This window comes from Colossoma macropomum, unplaced genomic scaffold (genome assembly GCF_904425465.1).
Source record: "Colossoma macropomum unplaced genomic scaffold, Colossoma_macropomum, whole genome shotgun sequence".
NCBI classification, from domain to species: Eukaryota; Metazoa; Chordata; class Actinopteri; order Characiformes; family Serrasalmidae; genus Colossoma; species Colossoma macropomum.
In genome coordinates this window covers 32,097,012-32,117,593 of record NW_023494789.1, presented here as the reverse complement: position 1 = coordinate 32,117,593, position 20,582 = coordinate 32,097,012, and the positions used below count along the sequence as shown (strand labels likewise).

Genomic DNA, 20,582 nt, shown 5'->3' with positions numbered 1-20,582 from the left:
AAAAAAACAGAATTTTACCTTTTTTTCCTTTTATTACAGCTTCTGTTCTTTGTGAAAGACTTGCCTCCAGTTTTTCATAGAAATCTACAGGGATATTGTTCCACACCACCAAAGTTCAGGTGACATTTTCTGATTCTCATGATCCAAATAATCCAAAGCACATGCAATCATGTTGAGGACAGGGTTCTGGGGTGGCCAGTGGATGGCTGGTAAGACCACAGGCAGCTTTGTTCTTTATTTGCCAGTTTTCTCCCTTTTTGTCTGTTTCCTTTTCTTAGTAAGGGCTTCTTGACAGCTACACATCCTTTCAGACTCATCACGTTAAGCTGTCTTTTCACAGTGGAAGGATGGACAGAGACACCTGTAGATTTTTCTGATCTGAAGCAAGTATTGAGCTTTATTTTCTCCTCTCTCTCAAAGACGAAAACTTTATGTACTGTTGGTGGTATTTTTGGTAGTGTACCAGATCTTGTATGGGTTTTAGGAGTCACATTTCCTCGCAAATATCTCCTGAACAACTAAAGGCTGTTTTGACCAGAAATTAAATGAAATGAAGGGACCAACTTTTGCACAGTACTGTACATGTAACAGGTTGAATATCAGCTGGTGTTTGATTTTAATTTGAATTAGAAGGAGCCAACCAGATCATCTAATCTCCTCTTTACCTTTGATGGACTGCCGTTTGGGCAGGATGGTGATCGCCCCCTCAGCCATCTCCTCCTGATGCAGCACAGGAGAGATCTTCGAGCCCCAGCTGTCTGATCCCACCCAGATGAAATGGCCTGTTTGATTGGCTTTCTTTGCTGCCTGCAGGAGTCGCCTTAAAAGAAATAGAGGGAGACACAAATTCACAGTTAAACACTACAGCTCATGAAACATGATATGTTTAATGTATGCAGTGTGTACAATGCCCAGTACAATTTCTGCTTTCAAACACTGAAACATATCAATTACACACCAAACCCTAATTGTTCATACACTTATATGATGATATACAGAATGACAGCAAATTAGTGTCCCATGGACAGTTTAATAATGACAGTGAAATAACGACAATGAAATGCATTACCATACTGTCTGAGATATGTGCGTTAGTCACAGAGAGTAAAAGGATTCATACGCCTCTGGTTGGAGACGCAAGCATCACTCAGAGCTATTATGACCACAAAAATACAAAAGCCATGTTGGGCTTTGAAAGTGGTTTCGGCAGTGCTCTGGCACAATGTCACAACAGATCAATCATTAATCCTGCACATTCCACCAAAAATTAGCACGTGTTTTTAAATGCTTTACACTAAACAGTGAATTCAGCTTGGAGGAGAGCACTGACTGCTCAATTCTGTACACATAAACATACACGAATGATTAGTTACTGATCTAAAAATGGCAAAAAGTGTTAACAGCAGGGTGGGTCAATTATGAATTATAACTGAAATCAGAAGTCTGATGATCAGCTGTATCTTGTGATAAAAGTTCAAATATGCTTTGTTTCAAAGAAACAGAGTGAAAATTGCAATTGAATTAATACATTTGGCTGGAGAACAACATAAATTTGAAGCTGTGTTTCTCTGTTTCACTGCTAGCGTAGTTACTGCTCTTTGCTTTTGTAGGGTGGTTTACAGGACCACCCTTCACCCAGAGAGCAGCAGGGCTGATTAGGCTCTGGCCGATTTGGCTGCAGCATCGCTAGGAATCAGAACTTGGGTACTGGCAATAGGACACAACCTTTTTATCCAATTCCTCCATTTAGAAACCTAGGTTGCTGACTTTTTGTAGCTTATAGTACTCACCTTATATCGTCTTCATTCGCAAAAATAATAACCACCCTGGCATTGGGGTTTTCACCCAGGTTACGGATTATCTTGTCAAACTCTCCTACTCTTGGCTCACGAGGGATCTTAACTGTCTGTGAGATGCACACATTTCCTGCAAAATAGAAAAAGAGAGGCATTAAATGATGAGTGATATTAGAATGAACGTTTATCATTTATCTTTTATAAGCACAAATAGTACAAGAATAGGCAGTAAAAAAGAAACCTGACAACCTTAACTTAATGTTTACATACTAATTTCACAACATTAATGTTGCTGATGTTACATATCATCAGTCAATGTGTATGTATTCTTCTGCATATTTGTTTGGGATCCAGCATCTTATGAGCATTTTTACAGTATGAGCAGCATGTTTATTATCTCTTATCTGTTTTTGCTTTCTTATCTGCTGTTTGATCAGGGGAATACTCTAAAAATAGTTTCACAATGAGGTCACATCACAGAAAGTCACAGAATAGAAGAAAATAATAGTTTTGGGCAATATTTTCTCTCATTCACATCTTTCAGCAGTAAATTATAACAGAATATTCTGTGCTGGATTGTTGATTGTCCTGTTTTGACTTGTAAACTAGGAATTGCACAGTGTCAAAGGTTCCACGTGTTCTATTAATGTGAAAAAAAGCTCAAAGACATGGTTTAGACCTCTGCGACTGTAAGAATGGCTTTCAGAAAACTTCTGTTTTCTCCTCCTATAATAAAACCCAGCCAGTATCTGAGTTTAGTATTTATTAGTATTTAAGACCAGCATTCAAATAAGAGAGTTTGGGGGGTTACAGATGTTGAAAAACTAATTTATTTATTTATGAATAATTTCCATTACTCTTGGTAATGGTTTATGTTTTTAAAAACAAATGAAAACAAACAAACAAAAACAAATAAATAAATAAATAAATAAAACAACTCCAAAGATTTCATCCCATCTACTTACATTGTAAATGACTATATCTGGGCTTGTTTGAAGAGACCCCTTCTTTCGCTGTTAGTTTGAAGACTCTGGTCTAGCACCTCTGTATTAACACAGCCCCTGAACAACTTTACTCATATTCACTTTTCATGAATGCTTCTTTCTTGCAGGCTTCTCTGTTATAGACTGAATAAAAGTGGAGAAGCTGCCTTTAGTTTCTACAATCCCAGGATGTGGAATTCACTTTCTGCTAAGGTCTGTCAGGCACCCTCAATATTTAAAAGCAACTTAAGTCATGTTTATTTGCTTAAGTATTTAATGAATAGTGTTCCTGTCAGGTTTGCTTGTTTGTTCTTATCTTTTAATTACTTTTATGAATGGTTTTATAAATACTTATCTCAGCATTCAATGGTTCAATGGTTTTAAATTACTTTTATCTCAGCATTTTCTTTTATTCTTATCATCATTTTTATGAATATTCTTGTTTTTTGCTCATTCTTATTTTTACTTATTATATTTTAATCAACGTACTCTGTAAACCCAATGTTGAAGTTCATTATTTGGATTGAGCGAGGAGCATTTCAATTTCAAAACTCAGTTATTGAGATGTAAACAAAAATATTCAGCTTAAGTGAATGATGTATGGATCTGTTCACCTGTAAAACACTTATGCCCATGTGCTGGTTGTAGACTTTAGCTCTGCTTTCAACACCATCTTTCCTGACCTTCTACTAGATACACTGAGGCAGCTCAATGTCCCGACAGCTGTCTGCCACTGGGTCCACAACTTCTTGTCCAACAGGAAACAGAATGCCAGGGTGGGTGACCACATTTCAGTCCCTCTCTGCATCAGCACTGGTGCTCCAGAGGGCTGTGTGCTCTCTTCCCTGCTTTACTCTCTCTACACCAATGACTGTGCTCCTCACAGTGACTCTGTTAAACTTATTAAGTTTGCAGATGACACTACTCTGGTCAGTTTCATCTCAAACAGCGATGAAGACACGTACCAGAGGAAAAAAACGCCTGGTGTCTTGATGTGGAGCTACGAACCTGAAGTTAAACACACAAAAGACTGTGGAGATGACCAGTGATTTCCAAAGAAACTCACCCCACTGCCTCTACTGGAAATACATGGCTCCACAGTCTAGTCTAACAAATTCCTTGGCAGCACCATTCAGCAGGACCTCAGATGTGACAGACGCAGTACTGCAGTTATAAAGAATGCCCAGCAGAGCTACTTCTGCGACAGCTCAAGAAATTTGGGCTGCCTCAAGCACTGCTGGTCCAGTTCCACACTTCTATAATAGAATCCATCATCACATCCTCCGTCTCCGTCTGGTTCAGCTCTGCATCTTCACACACCAAGCATAAGCTGCAGCCAACGGAACAATGTGCAGAGAAAATCACCGGCTGTCGGCTCTCCACCCTCGAATACCTTTGCACATCTAGGATGAGGATAAGGGCCGGGAAATTCATGGCTGACCCCTCACACCCTGGTTGCTCTCTCTTCCAGCTGTTTCCATGTCAGTGGAGACCAAGAGTGAGATCCCTAAAGACTTAGACCAACCATCACCTCCCCAGCTTCTTTCCCCAGGCTGTCATCCTCCTAAACAAGGATCCTTCTCACATCCCTTTGCTTTCAACAGATGCACATGCACTTTATTACACATATTATAATGTACATAACCACTGTATATCCCATGCCATAATTGTTTTGAATTAGAACCTTTTCTACTTCACATATGCACTTGAATTTATTGCAATACACATATTTTATCCTTATACTTGCATTTATATTAGCTACACATACTGTTTATGTGTACTTTAGTGCTTAATTGTGAGTACACTTAACTCCCATTGCACAGCTTGTATATTACTTGCAGATTGTGTAGTGATTTTTTTTTTTATTTTGATATTTATTTTATTGGATTTCATTTTATGTTAACACTAGCACATCTGGCACTTAGTGAATACAATTCTGGGGCCAGCATCACAAATGCTTTCTCAAGAAAAAAAGGTTCTTAAGACAAACAATAAGAAGTTTGTAAGAATGTTCTTAAATGCAATTCTCAAAAAAATATAAGAAGTTTGCAAATATTCTCTTAAGATCTTAATTAGTTCCTTAAGAAAATCTTCACTGTTTTCCATTTTATGGTGCATTTTACAGTTTACCATAATGGAGCAAAATGGAAGAAATAAATAATAATAAAGAATGTAGGCAGTGTCTGAGTTTGATCAGTTTAGATGCTCACCTCATCAACTCTTATGGCCTGAGACAAGTGTGAGTCTATCGTAAGATGAAGATCACATTTAAGAGCATAAGGTTTTCAAGAATACTGCTTGTTCTTAGAACTATTCTTAGGAAAAAAAAGTTAAGAAAAAAAACTAAGAGAATTTTTAAGAAGTTATATGAAAAATAACAATTTTTCATAACACATATTTAAGAAGATTTTCTTTCTTAAGACACTTTCATGACTCTGGCCCTCTTAAGCTTTCTTAAAATAAAAAATTGCGAAGGTTCTTAAGACTAACACTAAGAAGTTCATAAGAAGGTTCTTAAATGCAATTCTTGAAAAAAAAACTATAACTGTAAAAAGATAATCTTAATTATTTTCTTAAGAAAATCTTCATTGATTTCTTATGTTGGCTTAGTTGCATTTGCCATGTACCATAAACGACGCGAGATACAGTTTGAATTTGTATTAACTGTTATTTCCGTCATTTATGTTAATTTGCTCAAAAGATGAGATTTTTTCTTTCTTAAGACACTTTTCTGAATCTGGCCCCTGATTCTGATTCTGGAACATTGTGTCTATTTATGCGCATGAAGCTGGAGTGTTTGGGAATTTTTTTTTCTACAAACAAACACAGACACACACAAACTTGAGATTTAAAGATGACACCAGTAAATTTCTGCCTGGTCTCTTTCCTCTCTACAGCGGTGTGCACACCTCGCCAACTTTCTGACAAACCATTTGTTCCCCTCCTAAAGGCAGGGCATTTTTCATGGGTTTGACCTGTCCTTATTGAAAGGAGACCACTGCTCAGTGTCAAAGGTGTTAATTACATAAAACAGAGAAAGGCCTCAGAGATGCCAGACAGAATATATGACCAGCAGGATTCTTGCACACGTGCCATCCTCCATAGCAAGCAAATGCTCCTCTGAATCAGAGGTGACCGCTAAACTGCAGTTAAAAACTTTGTCTCCAGGGGTACTCAGGTATCACTGACAAAATAAGAGTGCTAGGTAAAGTCATGAACATCAGTTGAGTGTATTAAATTATGGACATGCTTTAGGAGTGGTCATGCCAGCTGTGGGAATTTTCTTTGTACAGTTTTTAAATTAGTTATCAAAAGCTGACCAGTTATGTCACATTTAATCATTTTCTGATCGTCTCCTTTTTTCAAAAGGTATTACAAATAATTTCATTTCTACACAGTTACAAGAGCAAACCATTCTCTTATTAGAATAAAATAAAAACAACGTTAACTTGGCTGTTTTAAATTGAACTATATATATATTATAGTTTAGCCATAATGCTATATACATATATACACATATACACTATATGACCGAAGTATTGGGACACCTACACATTACATCTACATGAGCTTTCATGACATCCCATTCTAAATCCATAGGCATTAATATGAAGTTGGTACCCATTTGCAGCTATAACTGCTTCCACTCTTCTGGGAAGCTTTATACAAAGGTTTTGGAGAGTGTCTGTGTGAATTTTTGCCCATTCATCTAGAAGAGCATTTATGAGGTCAGATACAGATGTTGGACGAGAGGACCTGGCTCACAGTCTCCATTCTAGCTCATCCTAAAAGTGTTAGACGGGGTTGAGGTCAGGGCTTTGTGCAGGCCAGTCAAGTTCTTCCGCACTTAACTCACCCAGCCACTTTATGGACCTTACTTTGTGCACAGGGGCACAGTCAAGGGCCTTCTCCAAACTGTTCCCACAAAGTTGGAAGCATACAACCATCCAAAATGTCTTGTTATGCTGAAGCATTAAGATTTCCCTTTACTGGAACTAAGGGACCCATCCATCAGACTACCTGAATCAGGTATATATAATTAAATAATTAGTATATTTATACTTAGGAGGGGTGTCCCAATACTAACCTACATTTCAATGCAGGAGACTGTGAAGTATGTTGCTTTTATTTTCTATGTATGGCAATGTTTCTACTTAAAGTTTGTAACCTGGTTGCTTAAAATTTGGGGTTTCTTGAACACTAAGTTAACAAAATAAAAATCTATGTTTTGCATAGCGTTAACTTATTAAGTATTTAAAGTTGAATGAACTAAACATTTTAAGGCAGCCATAAAAATATTTATTTTTTTTTTATGTTGTATCAATATCAGGACTACACTGTGAGTGTCTAGGTTTATTAATAAATGATGAAGCCTCATCATCTTTCAAGTTTGTGTAAGGCTGCGTTCAAGCTCTCCTCATAAGCTCCTACTCGAAAAGGTCGAAAGTGCGATATGTGCTGAAGTAGATTTGGTTGGAAACAAAATGGATGGCCTGAAAAAAAACATTTTTGTTTTCTTTTGTATTTCTATCGTCAAACAGAGATGTTATTTGACATTACTGGAACAAAATGAATGGCAGAGTATGCTCAGTGTATTTTTATCCAGTTAGAAACATTGAATCAAATATCTCTTCCCCACAGAAGTGACCCCTCAGAATGCCCGTTTGAAACACTCCAGCCCCTGCCCTCTCCAAAGACTGCGCATACCACTGCAGCTAGCTCACTTATTTTTTAAGTTAAAACAACACTTTTTTTTACAATGAGGAATTATTACGCTGAAAAAAGCCTCACTTAAATATATAATCTGAGATGATCTTCATTCCAGCCCTCTGTTCTTTTTTCAGTGGAAGAAGTACTTTTTGTTGCTTAAGTCAGTCTTGACACCTCAGAAATTCATACATTTGCAAATTGCATTTAAGTGCATTACATGAAATAAGTATATTAGTATATAGTATATATAAGTATATAAATATTTTGTAGATTAAGAGATGCTTGCAGCCCTTTATGTACAGACATATACACGAGGAGTATCACAACCAGAATACTCCAGCATTTAATCTACTGTGAATATTCATGTTTTTACAGACAAATGCAATTTGCAAATGTATGAATTTCTTCCCTGAGGCAGTCAGAATCTGAGACTTCAATCTTTCTGTACAGTTTACAGTGACAAACTAGTTCATCACTAACATGCTGTTTGATGCTAATTCATGCATATACATACGTGTGTGTATACATTTGATGTATATATGATGTATATGTGATGTATACATGATGCCCAGTCGCATATACTGTTTTGTTGTCCTGCAGCATTTATTATCATCTTTATTGTTCTGTATATTTATTGTCTGGCGTATTTATTGTATATTTTGCACTCATTTCACACTCATGTATCTGCACTCTATGCATTCCTATGTAATGTGCTGCTGTTGTGTGTTACACTATGTGACATTAAGAAAGGCATTTCATTCCAGTTTATACTACTGAGGAATGACAATAAAGACCACCTGACATGATCAGAGATGACTACTCAAAACTTAATCACAGTTGGAAGTATTACAGATGAAACATAAATTTAAATGTACTGAGGTTATTTTCAAACTCCAGTTCCTGATAATGCGGTGTAGAATATGTGTATTTTTTTCCCCAAACACTTCAACCCTCACATAAAGGTACCAGTCTCCTCTGGCCTTGATTCCAGCTCTGGCATAAACAGGGAACATGTTTCTTCAGTTTAAAAGGCTTAAACAAGCTGCTTCAATTGAGCTCAGCAAATATGTTTGCTGTCAGCGGGCAGTGGGACGTTGCTCTATTTAGAATGGATTTGTTCAGACTGCCTTCAAAGGGTTCCATTAACCCTACTCTTTACTCTTCTAAGTTAAAACAACTTTTTTTTTTCCAATGCAGTAAGTGGCTTTATTTGGGTGTTTTCCAGACTTATCTATCGCAGTAATGCGCCATCTGCTTAATGGGTCACAGACTGCCAGCAGTATTCAACGCTTCCAGAAGTTTGGAAGGAAAAATATTGTTAATACTGATAATGAAGGGACAGCATTTCTTTATGAATATAATATTTTAGTCTGAAAGTAATGGCATGTATGTGTCTTGATGTGAGTGCATTATTCTTCTGGACAAGTACAAGCAACAGCAAATAAGAGTAAAAAGAATCAACGGCATCACTGTCATCATCATCTTCAGCACTCAAACTCTGAAAGCAGTAAGTATTTCAGGGTTTAGTGGAGATATTAGGGAGGATTGCAAATTAATTAATAATATTGTTTGTTTATAAGGCATTGATTACCCATTATTGATATATTAGTTAACTGTTCATTAATCATCAAATTTTACTTAGTAACAAGCTAAGTGATAAGCATTAATTGAATACACTTTTAGATGATACTTTAGTTTGTCATTAGTATATCAAAATGTACTTGTAACATGTGTTAGTCCTGTGAATTATCTGTTAATTAATCTACTGATTTATTAATATATATATATATTTCTCTAATGTGCAGCTTTATGGCACACAGTTTTTGGGCTTCATTTGTATATTTTCCAGTTAAGAGGACATCACAATGATGATATCAGTGACTAGTCATGTCTTAATCATGAGTTAATAGTGTAATCAGTGTTGAAGTAAAGTAACATATTACAGTAATGTAATTACATTTTCCCTTAACAAAGCAGTTTAACGCATTACTGTTTACATTCACAGTAACTACATGCACATGAATAATGGCATATTTGTTAACAGCACAATGACCCTCCATTACAATTATGTAATCATTTTGAAACATTAATTAAATGAGTAATGAGCATATAATGTAATTAGTGGTGCGGGAAAAAATCGATTCTTAGATGCATCGCGATGCGGACGTGAACGATTCTGAAACGATTCACAAATGTCAAAAATCGATTTTCTAAATATTTAATTTATAACGTAATGTTGACGGAGCGCAAAAGGCGGAACTTGGAAGTGGGTAAGTGCAGCGCCCGGACAGTCTGTGGCGGCACATAACAAAAACACAAGTGGAAGAGCGAGAAATCAGACCGGCTCCCTCTGCATTAAAGCCAGGTTAGATCAGGAGTCACAACACAAATGATAACATTTTGTCCTTTCAACAAAAATCAAACCACCTTGGGAGCCGCAACATTTAATGTCCAGTATGTCTCAGTATGTGTTAATCTCCTAGTGTAGGCTAAACAATATAAACGAAAACGCAGATTTACTCCGCTCTGCTTTAAGCTTTAGCTATAGCCGCTTTCCCCCCCTACTCCGCCAGAAAACTTTTCCTCAGAAGTAGATCAGATTCTTGTAAAATATCTCTCAACAACTGTTTTACGAGGCTGAAGTCACTTCTTATTCTCCAGCTTCTTGTTCGAATTTACCCGTTCCACCTTAAATTCTGAATGAGGCGCCGAATATAAATGCGGCACCATTTAAGGTGGAATGGGAGAATTCGAAAGAGAAGCTGACTTCAGCTTCGCCCCTTTTTAGTGTTTGACAGTCTCTCGTTGCAGATTTAATGTACCAGGAAACCAACTGCGCTGCTTATAAATGCGAATAACGCATCGTTGCTATGTGACCTGCAGTCTGTACGCCGGTTCTCAGTCGTTGTGAAACAAGGCTTTCGCATAATGTTGCACACGTCCCGTCTCAGGGATACTTTACTGACACAGCGACCCCGCCCGTCTCTACAACAAGACAAAAAAACAAAGTTATAAAATCACTAAAGAAAACGGGTAGAATAGCTGTAACACGCTGCGTGGACATCCATCACCACTGGATCTTATTTCACCGTAACTGGGCATTTTATCGCAGATGAGTAGCAGCAGCTTCTCGTGCTCCAAACAAGAGCACTGAATGAGAGCCTTCTAGTTCACTTGCCACATCACTTCCATTTGTTTTATTAATAAAAGATATTGGAAGTAAATTCATTATGGATCATTACAAATACTTTGCTTTAAAAGTACCAAGTCACTTTAAATAACAATAACACCGAGTCACTCAGTCACTTTAAAATGTATATTGTCTCTATATTCTGTGTATTTTTTGTGTATATTTAATATATTTCAGTTGGTTTTTCTTGTATTTTTATTTTCACTTATTTACTTTCTGAAGAGTGATTAGCTGAGCCTCACCACAAGCATTTCAATGCATAAATGTCCTGACCTGTTGTGCAAGTGACAAATAAACTTTAAACTTGAACTCGAAACTTGAGCTCACACAGTGAGAAAATATAAATGCTATATAGAAAAAAAAGATGCATCGAGATGCATCGATAATCGTTTCATAATCGCATCGCAGCCCTCTGAATCGTAATCGAATCGAATCGTGAGGTGCCTAGAGATTTTAGAGAGACTTTATAATATTTGGAGTGTGATTGAGTGTTACTGTACTGCTAATGAATGCATGAAATAAACTTTCCTTCTTTTCAGGGAACAAATATGATGCTAAGCAAACGGTATTCAAAAACATATGCAATGTATTCATTGCTGCTGTTCAAAAAACAAGAAAACAAAACTAAAAACTGTTTTTTTTTTTTACTTTCAATGTACATTAATGTAAAGATATTTTATTCCATGCAATTTTGGAGTATTTTTGTTGGTCCATTCATCATGAAATTTACACACAATAAACGACAGATGCTGTAGAAACGTAAAAATTGAAAAAAAATTCATTTATTAAGGACTGTATTTAATTAATATTTCAAAGTGGTTATGTAATTGTAATAGATTGTTACTGTGCTGTTCATGAATATGTATTGAAACCTTCATGAACATGTAGTTACTGTAAAGCACTATCAACTATTTTAATCACAGTACAGTTGCTTACTGTGTGTGAGAGAGAGAGAGAGAGAGAGAGAGAGAGAGATAGATAGATAGATAGATAGATAGATAGATAGTGCAGGATGGATGGATGGATGGATGGATAGATAGATAAAGAGAAAGAGACAGAGAGAGATAGATAGATAGATAGATAGATAGATAGATAGATAGATAGATAGATAGATAGATAGATAGATAGATCCCTTGCCCTTATGAAGAATTATGGGGAAAATTACCTTCACCTTTTTCTCAGTTCTACTACAGTTTCAGTGTAAGAGAACATTCTGTGGCTGCAGCTCTGAGTCAAAGTAACACAATGTCAGCGAAACCTGTGCCATAGTCAATTACTCCTGCAGGACACAGTGAGAAAAGCCAAAGTGAAGACACTTAAAGCATTCAAAAGTTCAAAGACTTTAGCCGACTGTCTTCAGCAGCAGACTTTAAATGAAGTCAAATCACTGTCTATTTAAAAGTTTCACACTCAGATTTAAAGAGTGATTTTCACTTGAGGCAATGATATAAAGGTATTATGTCTTGCATAAAGGTATTATTCATAACCTGTGGAACCACCAAGTAGAATGTGCGTTCTCTTTCCTAAAATGTCTGTGTTCTGGCCTAAGTTGAACTCTGTGCATGTCTGATTCAGGTAAAACTAAACTAAAGCAAGAATCACATTTCAGTGAGACTGGATTTTAACTCTGGAGGCTGACCACTAGCCTAAGCGAAAAACAACATGAGTTATCTGTATAGTCAGCTGAAACTCAACTTTGTCACTTTCAAATATCACCTCTAATCCTGAGCCAACAAAGTGGCAATTTTTTGCCTTTTAATCCACTCTAGTCCTTTAATAACAGGATTTCTCAATGCCACTGTCACATTTACTGACATATGTAAAGAACACAATCTAACAAAGCCAAAAATTAGTAGATATTTATTGTGTTTGTGTTACTGCCATTTACAGCAAGTCTTCAGGGGGCTTCTACTTTTAATCTGATTAAACAAATCAATAATAAGCACTTAGCAATATGAATTCCATTCTGAATGCAGAAAGTATCCAATAAAAAGAAGCCTTGTGCTTCTTTAATACAGTGATAGAAAATACAGTAGCACATATCAGGCTCCAATTCCACACGCTACCATGCTACATTTTGCTATGCCCAGCGTGGTCATGTACACATCTCTTCTGGCAACAGATTCTAATGAGTTAAAAAGAAAAAACAAAGTCTTTGAATGCATCACAGATGAGACGTTAAGTATGACAGGGTTAAGTGCTGAATTCACTTTGAACATAGCATTTTTACACAGCTTGAATTCTTATCAGCAGTGGCCAGTGTTGGGGATTTCACATGCGACCCAATATTATTCAACGTTGTCCCATTTCGGTGCTGCCCCAGTGCTAGAATGTAATATATCAGTATTTATTCAACATTGGCCTAGAAAGTCACATGATCATTGCCCATGCTTTACCACCTGCAGACACCCTGACTTGATTGAATTTACAGAGGCCTCGGAGGCTTGTGCGTGTAATGAATTCTGGATCATGTTTAGAGGTGGGCTTGTGCATGCTGGGTCTGAAGATTGCTCATCAGTCAGCGGTTGGCCATGTAGGCTCCACAGTGCTCGCAGCCAACAGCCTCCCTCTGCGACGCACATTCATTGCAGTCACCTTTAAAAGTCACCAAATCTATTTTGCCATTTCAGAGATCATCCCGTCAAGGCTTCTCAGCAGCAGGCACATTATAAATCTGGCCCATTACTGGAGCCCTGAAGATATTTTAAATATTGAGATTCAAAAGGAGTCGACGGGGGAAAGTGGTGGGGGCCTGCATGCTAGTGCTGATGCGTTCAAATTGATTAAGAAGAGCCACTTTGTCAAGCAACTAAGTGCTCGATCTGCCAAGTGTCTTTGCAGACACCCAACTGGATGATATAGTACCTTGTCTGGGGGGGGTGTTATTCTGCTATAAAAAACATTTTCATTAAGGTTACTATTTCATTAGAAGCCCTTTTTATGTTGTGCTTTTATACATGTTCAAATATGTTATATGTAATATAAAATAAAACAAAACGTAACATACACCATATGGACAAAAGTATTGGGACATGTACACGTTACACCTACAGGAGCTTTTATGACATCCCATTCTAAATCCACAAGCATTAATATGGAGTTGGTCCCCCCAACTATAACAGCTTCCACTCTTCTGCAAAGCTTTCTACAAGATTTTGGAGTGTGTCAGTGGGATTTTCTGTCAGATGGGGGGGCCTGGGCTCTGTGCGGGCCAGTCAAGGTCTTCCAGGCCAAACTCACTCAACCATACCTTAGTTGACCTTGCCTTGTACACAGGGGCACAATCATGCTGGAAGAGAAAAGGGCCTTCCCAAAACTGTTCCCACAAAGTTGGAAGCATACAATTGTCCAAAATGTCTTGTTATGCTGAAGCATTAAGATTCCGGTCACTGGAACCAAGGGGCCTAGGCCTACCCCTGAAAAACACCCCCATAGCATTATCCCTTCGCTACCAAACTTTACAGTTGGCACAATGCAGTCAGGCAGGTAATGTTCTCCTGGCATTCACCAAACCCAGACTCGTCCATCAGACTGCCAGATGGAGAAGCATGATTCATCACTCCACAGAATACATTTCCACTGCTCCAGAGCCCAGTGGCAGCATGCTTTACCCCACTTCAACCGACGCTTGGCATTGTGTTTGATGATGTAAGGCTGGCATGCAGCTGCTTGGCCATGGAAACCCATGCCATGGAGCTCCCAGTGCACAGGTTTTGTGCCAGATTAATGCCAGAGGAGGTTTGGAACTCAGCTATTGAGTCAGAAGAGTGTTGGTGACTTTTATGCACTATGTGCCATAGCACTCTGTGACCCTACTCTGTAACTTAACGTGGTCTGACACTTTGTGGCTGAGTTGCTGTGGTTCCTGAACGCTTCCACTTTTCAATATTCCCACTCACAGTTGATCATGGAATATCTGGGAGGGAAGAATTTTTTAACAGACTTGTTGCAATGGTGGCATCCTATTACAGTAATATGCTCAAATTCAGTGAGCTCTTTAGAACGACCCATTCTTTCACAAACATTTGTAAAGGCAGACTGCATAGCTAGGTGATAGATTTCATACACCTGTGACAATGGAACTGAATGAAACACCTGAAATCAGTGATTAAGAGATGTGTCCCAATACTTTTGTCCATATAGCGTATACAGACATATACATTTTTATATACGTTATATGTTATTTTATTTTATTTTATATTATATAATATATCATTTTCACTTATTTCATTTCCAGTCAAAGCCATTAAGTACAACCTATTTACAGTGTCTGAAGACAAAGCAGACATATTTAACAGAAAATTACAATAAATGATAGTAAATATAGTAAATATGGATATAGTATGAAATGTTCTCAGTATTAAGTGTGTCCAATTTTTGCTTCTATTACAGCTTCCATTCTTTTTGGCAGACTTGCTTTTAGTTTTTCAAAGAAATCTGCAAAGATATTTTTCCACACCTCCAAAGTTCAGTCTTAGAAGTTGGTTGCATTTTCTGCGTCTGACAATCCAAGCAATCCCAAACACATTCAATGATGTTGAAGTCTGGACTCTGGGGTGGCCAGTCCACTGTTCTGAGAACACCAGCAGCTGCTTTGTATGATTATCAAATGCTCCCCTTTTCTGCTTAATGTATTTAATGTCCATTTTGGTCATTTACAATATACAATAAGGAGAGACAAGTATTAAGACACTTTGATTTTATATTTAATACACTTCCAGAGCATTTCAAATGTACACACGTTGTCTTTTGACTTATAAATATGAATAAAATCTGTATATCTGTAAGAATAAACACAGATATGTTTAAAAAACAAAACTGATAAGGAAAAAGTATTCAGACACCATGTTAAAATATACATATCTGCAAAAGTTAAAAATAGAAAAAAGGTTCTACATATTAATTCCGCAAAAAATAAAAATGGCATTATAAAAGATATTGCCATTGGTTACGAAGATTTTACTCAACAAGAAGCAATCATGGTGAAGGTGAAGGGGCTTCCTACAGTTCTCACTGACAACAGTATTAAACAACAGTCGAACAGGAAAAAAACTACAGAGCACTAGATCTTAAACATCCCTGATAGTAATTGGTTGAATAATAAGCAATTGGAATGTTCATGGAACCACAACTAATCGTCCCCGAACAGGTGCGTCATGCAAGATTTCTTACAGACTAATGATAAGGAGAGAGATAAGAGTTGCAGGATGACCTGAAGACAACTGGAACAACAGTCCCACAGAGAACAATAAGCAATGAACTGCACAGCGGTCCACTCCTTTCCTACACCCCACGCAGAACTCCTCTGCTAAAAAGCATAGCGATGCACATCTAAAGTTTAACACAATATTCAGACCAGGGGATACAGTCCCATCTTATCCACAAAGGGCTGCAGGTTTTCATTCCAAGCAAGCAGGAGCTCACCTGATCAACCGTTTGAAGACTAAAACCAGCTGATTTGATCAGTACAATCACGTGTGCTCCAGCCTGAAGCCACACTGTCCCTTTGCGGATATCACTGAACATCCGTGAATAACTGTTTTGGAACAATGTAATCCAATCAGACAAAACAGAACTGTTTTGCAATAATTTAGCTGGTCATGTTTGGAGAAAGATGGTGATATGGTGCTGCTTCTCTTATAAATTTGTAAATTTAAAAACTATATATATAACAGTCACACAACTCCTTCATTTTGTTGTTTTCTTATCTTTTTTTTATTTGCACACCTGCTGCCATTTACATGGAAATTTCATAATAAATAAACCAACAGAAATGACCTAAGATTACTTGGAAAAAGTCTGGTTCCATTGACTTACATTAAAAGTACAGTAGATTTTCTCCTTCTCCTGTAAAATTCTCATTTTGGAGGTCTTCCTCCGACAACAGCGATATATATATATATATATATATATATATATATATATATATATATATATATATATATATATATATATATATATATATATATATAATTGTTTCAATTACATCTATTCTTTCTACTTTAATGTTTCTTTCACCTTTTCTTTTTCTTATTAATTTTTGCTATTTTTGCCATACACTGTTCTATCAACATTGTTTTACCTGTTTTATTACAACGTGCCATGCACATGAGCTGCATTTTTATGTATGGAAGATGCCATGTCAAAGTGAAATTTATTATTATTATTAGCTGTGTTTTGCACATTGTACTAATGTTCTATAAAATGTAGGTGTAATTGCATCTCTGTTGGGGATCGTTTACAAATTATAAGAGAATCAAATTCATGCCCCTTCTTCCCTCTCTCTCTGTGTATCTCTCTCACTCTCCTCTCTCCTTCTCTCGCTCTCTCTCTCCCACTATAAGCTTCCAGGGCAGATGTGCAAACACCCCCGTGGCTTGAGGGAAGGCTATTAGAAGAGAGCAGAGTGCTGCGGTGAGACTCATGCTTATTCATATCACGGCCCTCAAGTCTCACGCTGTCCATCCAGCATCCCCCCCAGCACAGCTGTGGGACCGGTCTGGACAGAAGCCATGGCTAAATAATGGAAAAGAGTAATATTTTTAGCTGCCACTATAGCAACTGCCACTGTTTGGGCTCCAGCAGTAGAGGGTATTCTGTTACATTGAGTAAAATAGCTATGATTGTGCATTTAGAGCATTCATTTCATGGTCTTTAAATATTTTGTCTCCTGAAAACTGATAATTTCTTGCACTGGTCAATGTAATTTGATACGTTTAAGTCAAATTTGCTACCCACTTACTTTTCCAAGCAGCACTGTGACCCAAGAACATGCTTGGTATCCTGTTATTTTGCCCGCATTTGCAGCAATTTATTAATGCCTCACTGACGACCCTACCCATGGTCATTCACAGCATTTTGGCTGGACAATTTGCTCAGGCTGCTGGGCACTTCCTGTGATTTTGGATGCTGCTACCCACTGTGTTAAACTTAAACTTCTGGCATTGTTAAACCTAATCCCTGTCTGCTGCATCTGAATCATACTGTTGATCACTATGTACAGCAACATCTTTCCCTGTATGTAAATACAGTTGTTTGCAAAAGTTTGGGCACCCCAGCCAATGTACATGTTTAGTTATTTTTAAAAGTGAAGTGTAAACACAACCTCTGCAGCAAACTATTTCTAAAAATAACTTTTTTTCTGCAAATGTTAATGCACAATTACTTCATATTTGATCAACATATAAAAAATGATTGTTATGTGTGAAAGTTTGTACAGTCTTAGAACACAATTAACTCATTAGACCTTAATTGACTTAGGTTAGTTAGGACTAGAAAGCAGGTCAAGAATTTTCATTAGGAATTGTCATCTCACAACAATTCCAGAGTGTAATAATAAACTCTTCAAACCTTTTGCTAACACACAACAACCATGAGCAAATCTGTGAGTGGATCTTATACATGCTGTGCATGCAAGACAGCCCAAAAATATTCTAAAACTGTAAATATTCTGCAAGGAAGAGTCAGTGAAAATTCCTAAAACAACAACAGAAAGACACCCAACTGACTCCAAAAAGTGTTTGCAAGCTGTGATATCTGCCGAGTACTGACTTAGCAGGGTGTTAAAACTTTTGCACATTCCACATTACTATTTATTTATTTAATTTCAAGTCAAATATAACGTAACTGTGCATTAACATTTGCAGGAAAAAATCACATAGGTTGTGCTTATCTACTTTCATTTCAAAATATAACAAAATTTGTCATTTTTATTTGTAGGTTAGGAGTGCCCAAATTTTTGCATACAGCTGCAGAACTGCAAATCATTTATGAGACACATGTTCCTGTAGAACACTTACCATTAGTTTAAGCTTTACTTAAAGAATTCACGAAAACGTTCTATAACTTTTAAGAGAGAGTTTTTGCCTGATTGCACATGAATACTACAAAACCTTAGGGAAAGCAAATGTAACCAAAGCTGCTTTTTTACAGTGCTACTCAGTGTTCATAAGTTTTATAAGACATTCACTCATATCTGTCTCATACTCAGACCTGTACTGTCAGAGTGTAATGGCTGCAATTCTGAATTTGTGTTAAAAAAAGTCACGTATTTCAAACGTTTATTCATGGAATTCAGTCTCTGCCCTGTGGCTTCTGTTATAAATGAGTTTTGTGTCAACGAGTTTTCAGGTCTATTTAAATGCTGGCAAATGCATTGAAAATTCATTCATGGTAATAGACAGCATGACTCAGATGAGGTAGACTGAGATTAGGTTGAAAAATGCTGAAATATTTCTTTATTGTCCCTGTGTGACAGCAAAGAGTTTTGATGCTGTGTAAAAGGTTCCAAGTTGTCTCACTCTAGTCCACATTAAGCTCTTCTTGTGGAGAAGTAAGATCTCAGGTCAATACGGATAAGAAACAGTGCATCATGTGGTCCCACTGTGCCTGGAAGAAATAAGTGTATGGAGTGTGCTGGAGCTCTCTGCAGCAAGTCAGTGTCAACAGCAGCAAGTGAGTATCTATTCCCTACAGCAAATCACCTGAACATGTAGATCCTGTTAGAGTAGAGGTACTAAACCCTGCTCCTGGAAATCTACCAGCCTTGGAAATTTAGGCTAAATTGTAGCTCACCTGAACCAGCAAATCAAAGCCTTCAGGAGCATCTGTATATCTGAGTATGCTAAACAGGGATAAAAACAGGGCCTGGAGGAGCACTCTTCCAGAAGCAGTGTTGGGTAGAACTATTTTGAGAACTATTTTGGTTGGGTAGAACTATTACGAGGGTTTCTTATTCTTTTTTGCAGTCAGGTAGGATCTTTTCGGTAAAAGATTGTTGTTCATGTGTTTTACTGGGGTTTAGAACTGTCTGAAGGCCATAGCTGCCGAGCCCAGCAAAACACCAAAAATAACCATTCTGTGGTTTAATTCCTGCTTTGCGTTACTGGGAATAAATGCCGTATGGTGAAGTTACTTCACAGTAAGCATGATGACCATGCCTCCCATGTTCTTCAGCAGACAATAATGTATTTGTGAATAGATTATGTCAGATATTAAATGTAAGTTCACCTTGATGGAATTGCGCGGGCAGGAGCAGGACAACATTTCAGTTGCTGGTGGGAGCAGGTTAAACGTTTGATTTTTTGCGGGAATGAGACGAAATCCTGCGGGAGTGGAGGGTAGCAGTACTGAAGAAATTAGGGCTGATTAACTGAATTTAGTTCAGTACGGAAAAACTTTTTGTACTTTTAGTAGTTTTTGATAGCATGTTTTAAAAGTGACACTACTGTTTCTTTTTTTCAGTTGTAATGGTAGATAGCTAGCACAGTCTCTTTCATATGCCTTCATTTCCAGGAATGTTCCAGGAATGTGAATGTTGCTAAATAAATGAGAGTGAGTATTTTGTATTTCTCCCAGTAATTTTTCTCCCAACTATTTTCTTCTCTCTACTAGTAGCCATCCAATAAAAACACAGTCTTTGCCACAATACCACTATATAACATTTTTGTTGTTAGCTGCTCTGTCAATATAGAGGAATTTGTCAAACAATATAATGCTCTTTAGAACTAATTATTGAGAACCGGTGACTCTATACCTGTGCATACTGTGTGTGAAAAATATATTTGTGTGAGAGTGCATTTAAGTCGGAACAGAAAAGAAGCTGGCGAATAACTACACCTTCATTATAGACCATGCGCTGTGTGTAAAGGGGTGTGTTTTAATCATGCCTTGAGTGTTGTTGAAAGATGTAATAAGCCCTCTTCAAGCTGAATTCATTTTACCAGAGGAGGTTCCGTAACATAATCTGGGCGTGAATTGATTGGCTGATTTGTACGGGATAAAGGATCTGTGCAATTTCCTCAAACTACTCCAAATAGCCCGGATTGAAATGTCATTGCATGAATGCTCATATCAGTGTTATGCAGCAGGCGTCACACTTGCAAACTATAACACCGCTCAACA

General features: G+C 37.4%; 1 protein-coding gene across 1 annotated transcript in view; it reads right to left on the bottom strand.

The window, feature by feature from the left end:
• LOC118808374 (metabotropic glutamate receptor 4-like) overlaps nt 1-20,582 on the bottom strand; it is a 201,215-nt gene that overhangs the window by 33,404 nt on the left and 147,229 nt on the right. Inside the window, exons 4-5 of the mRNA XM_036570999.1 lie at nt 1,791-1,926; nt 666-820 (exon numbers count right to left, since the gene is read on the bottom strand). Coding sequence (XP_036426892.1) covers nt 666-820; nt 1,791-1,926 — 291 coding nt within the window. The remainder of the gene's footprint in view (nt 1-665; nt 821-1,790; nt 1,927-20,582) is intronic.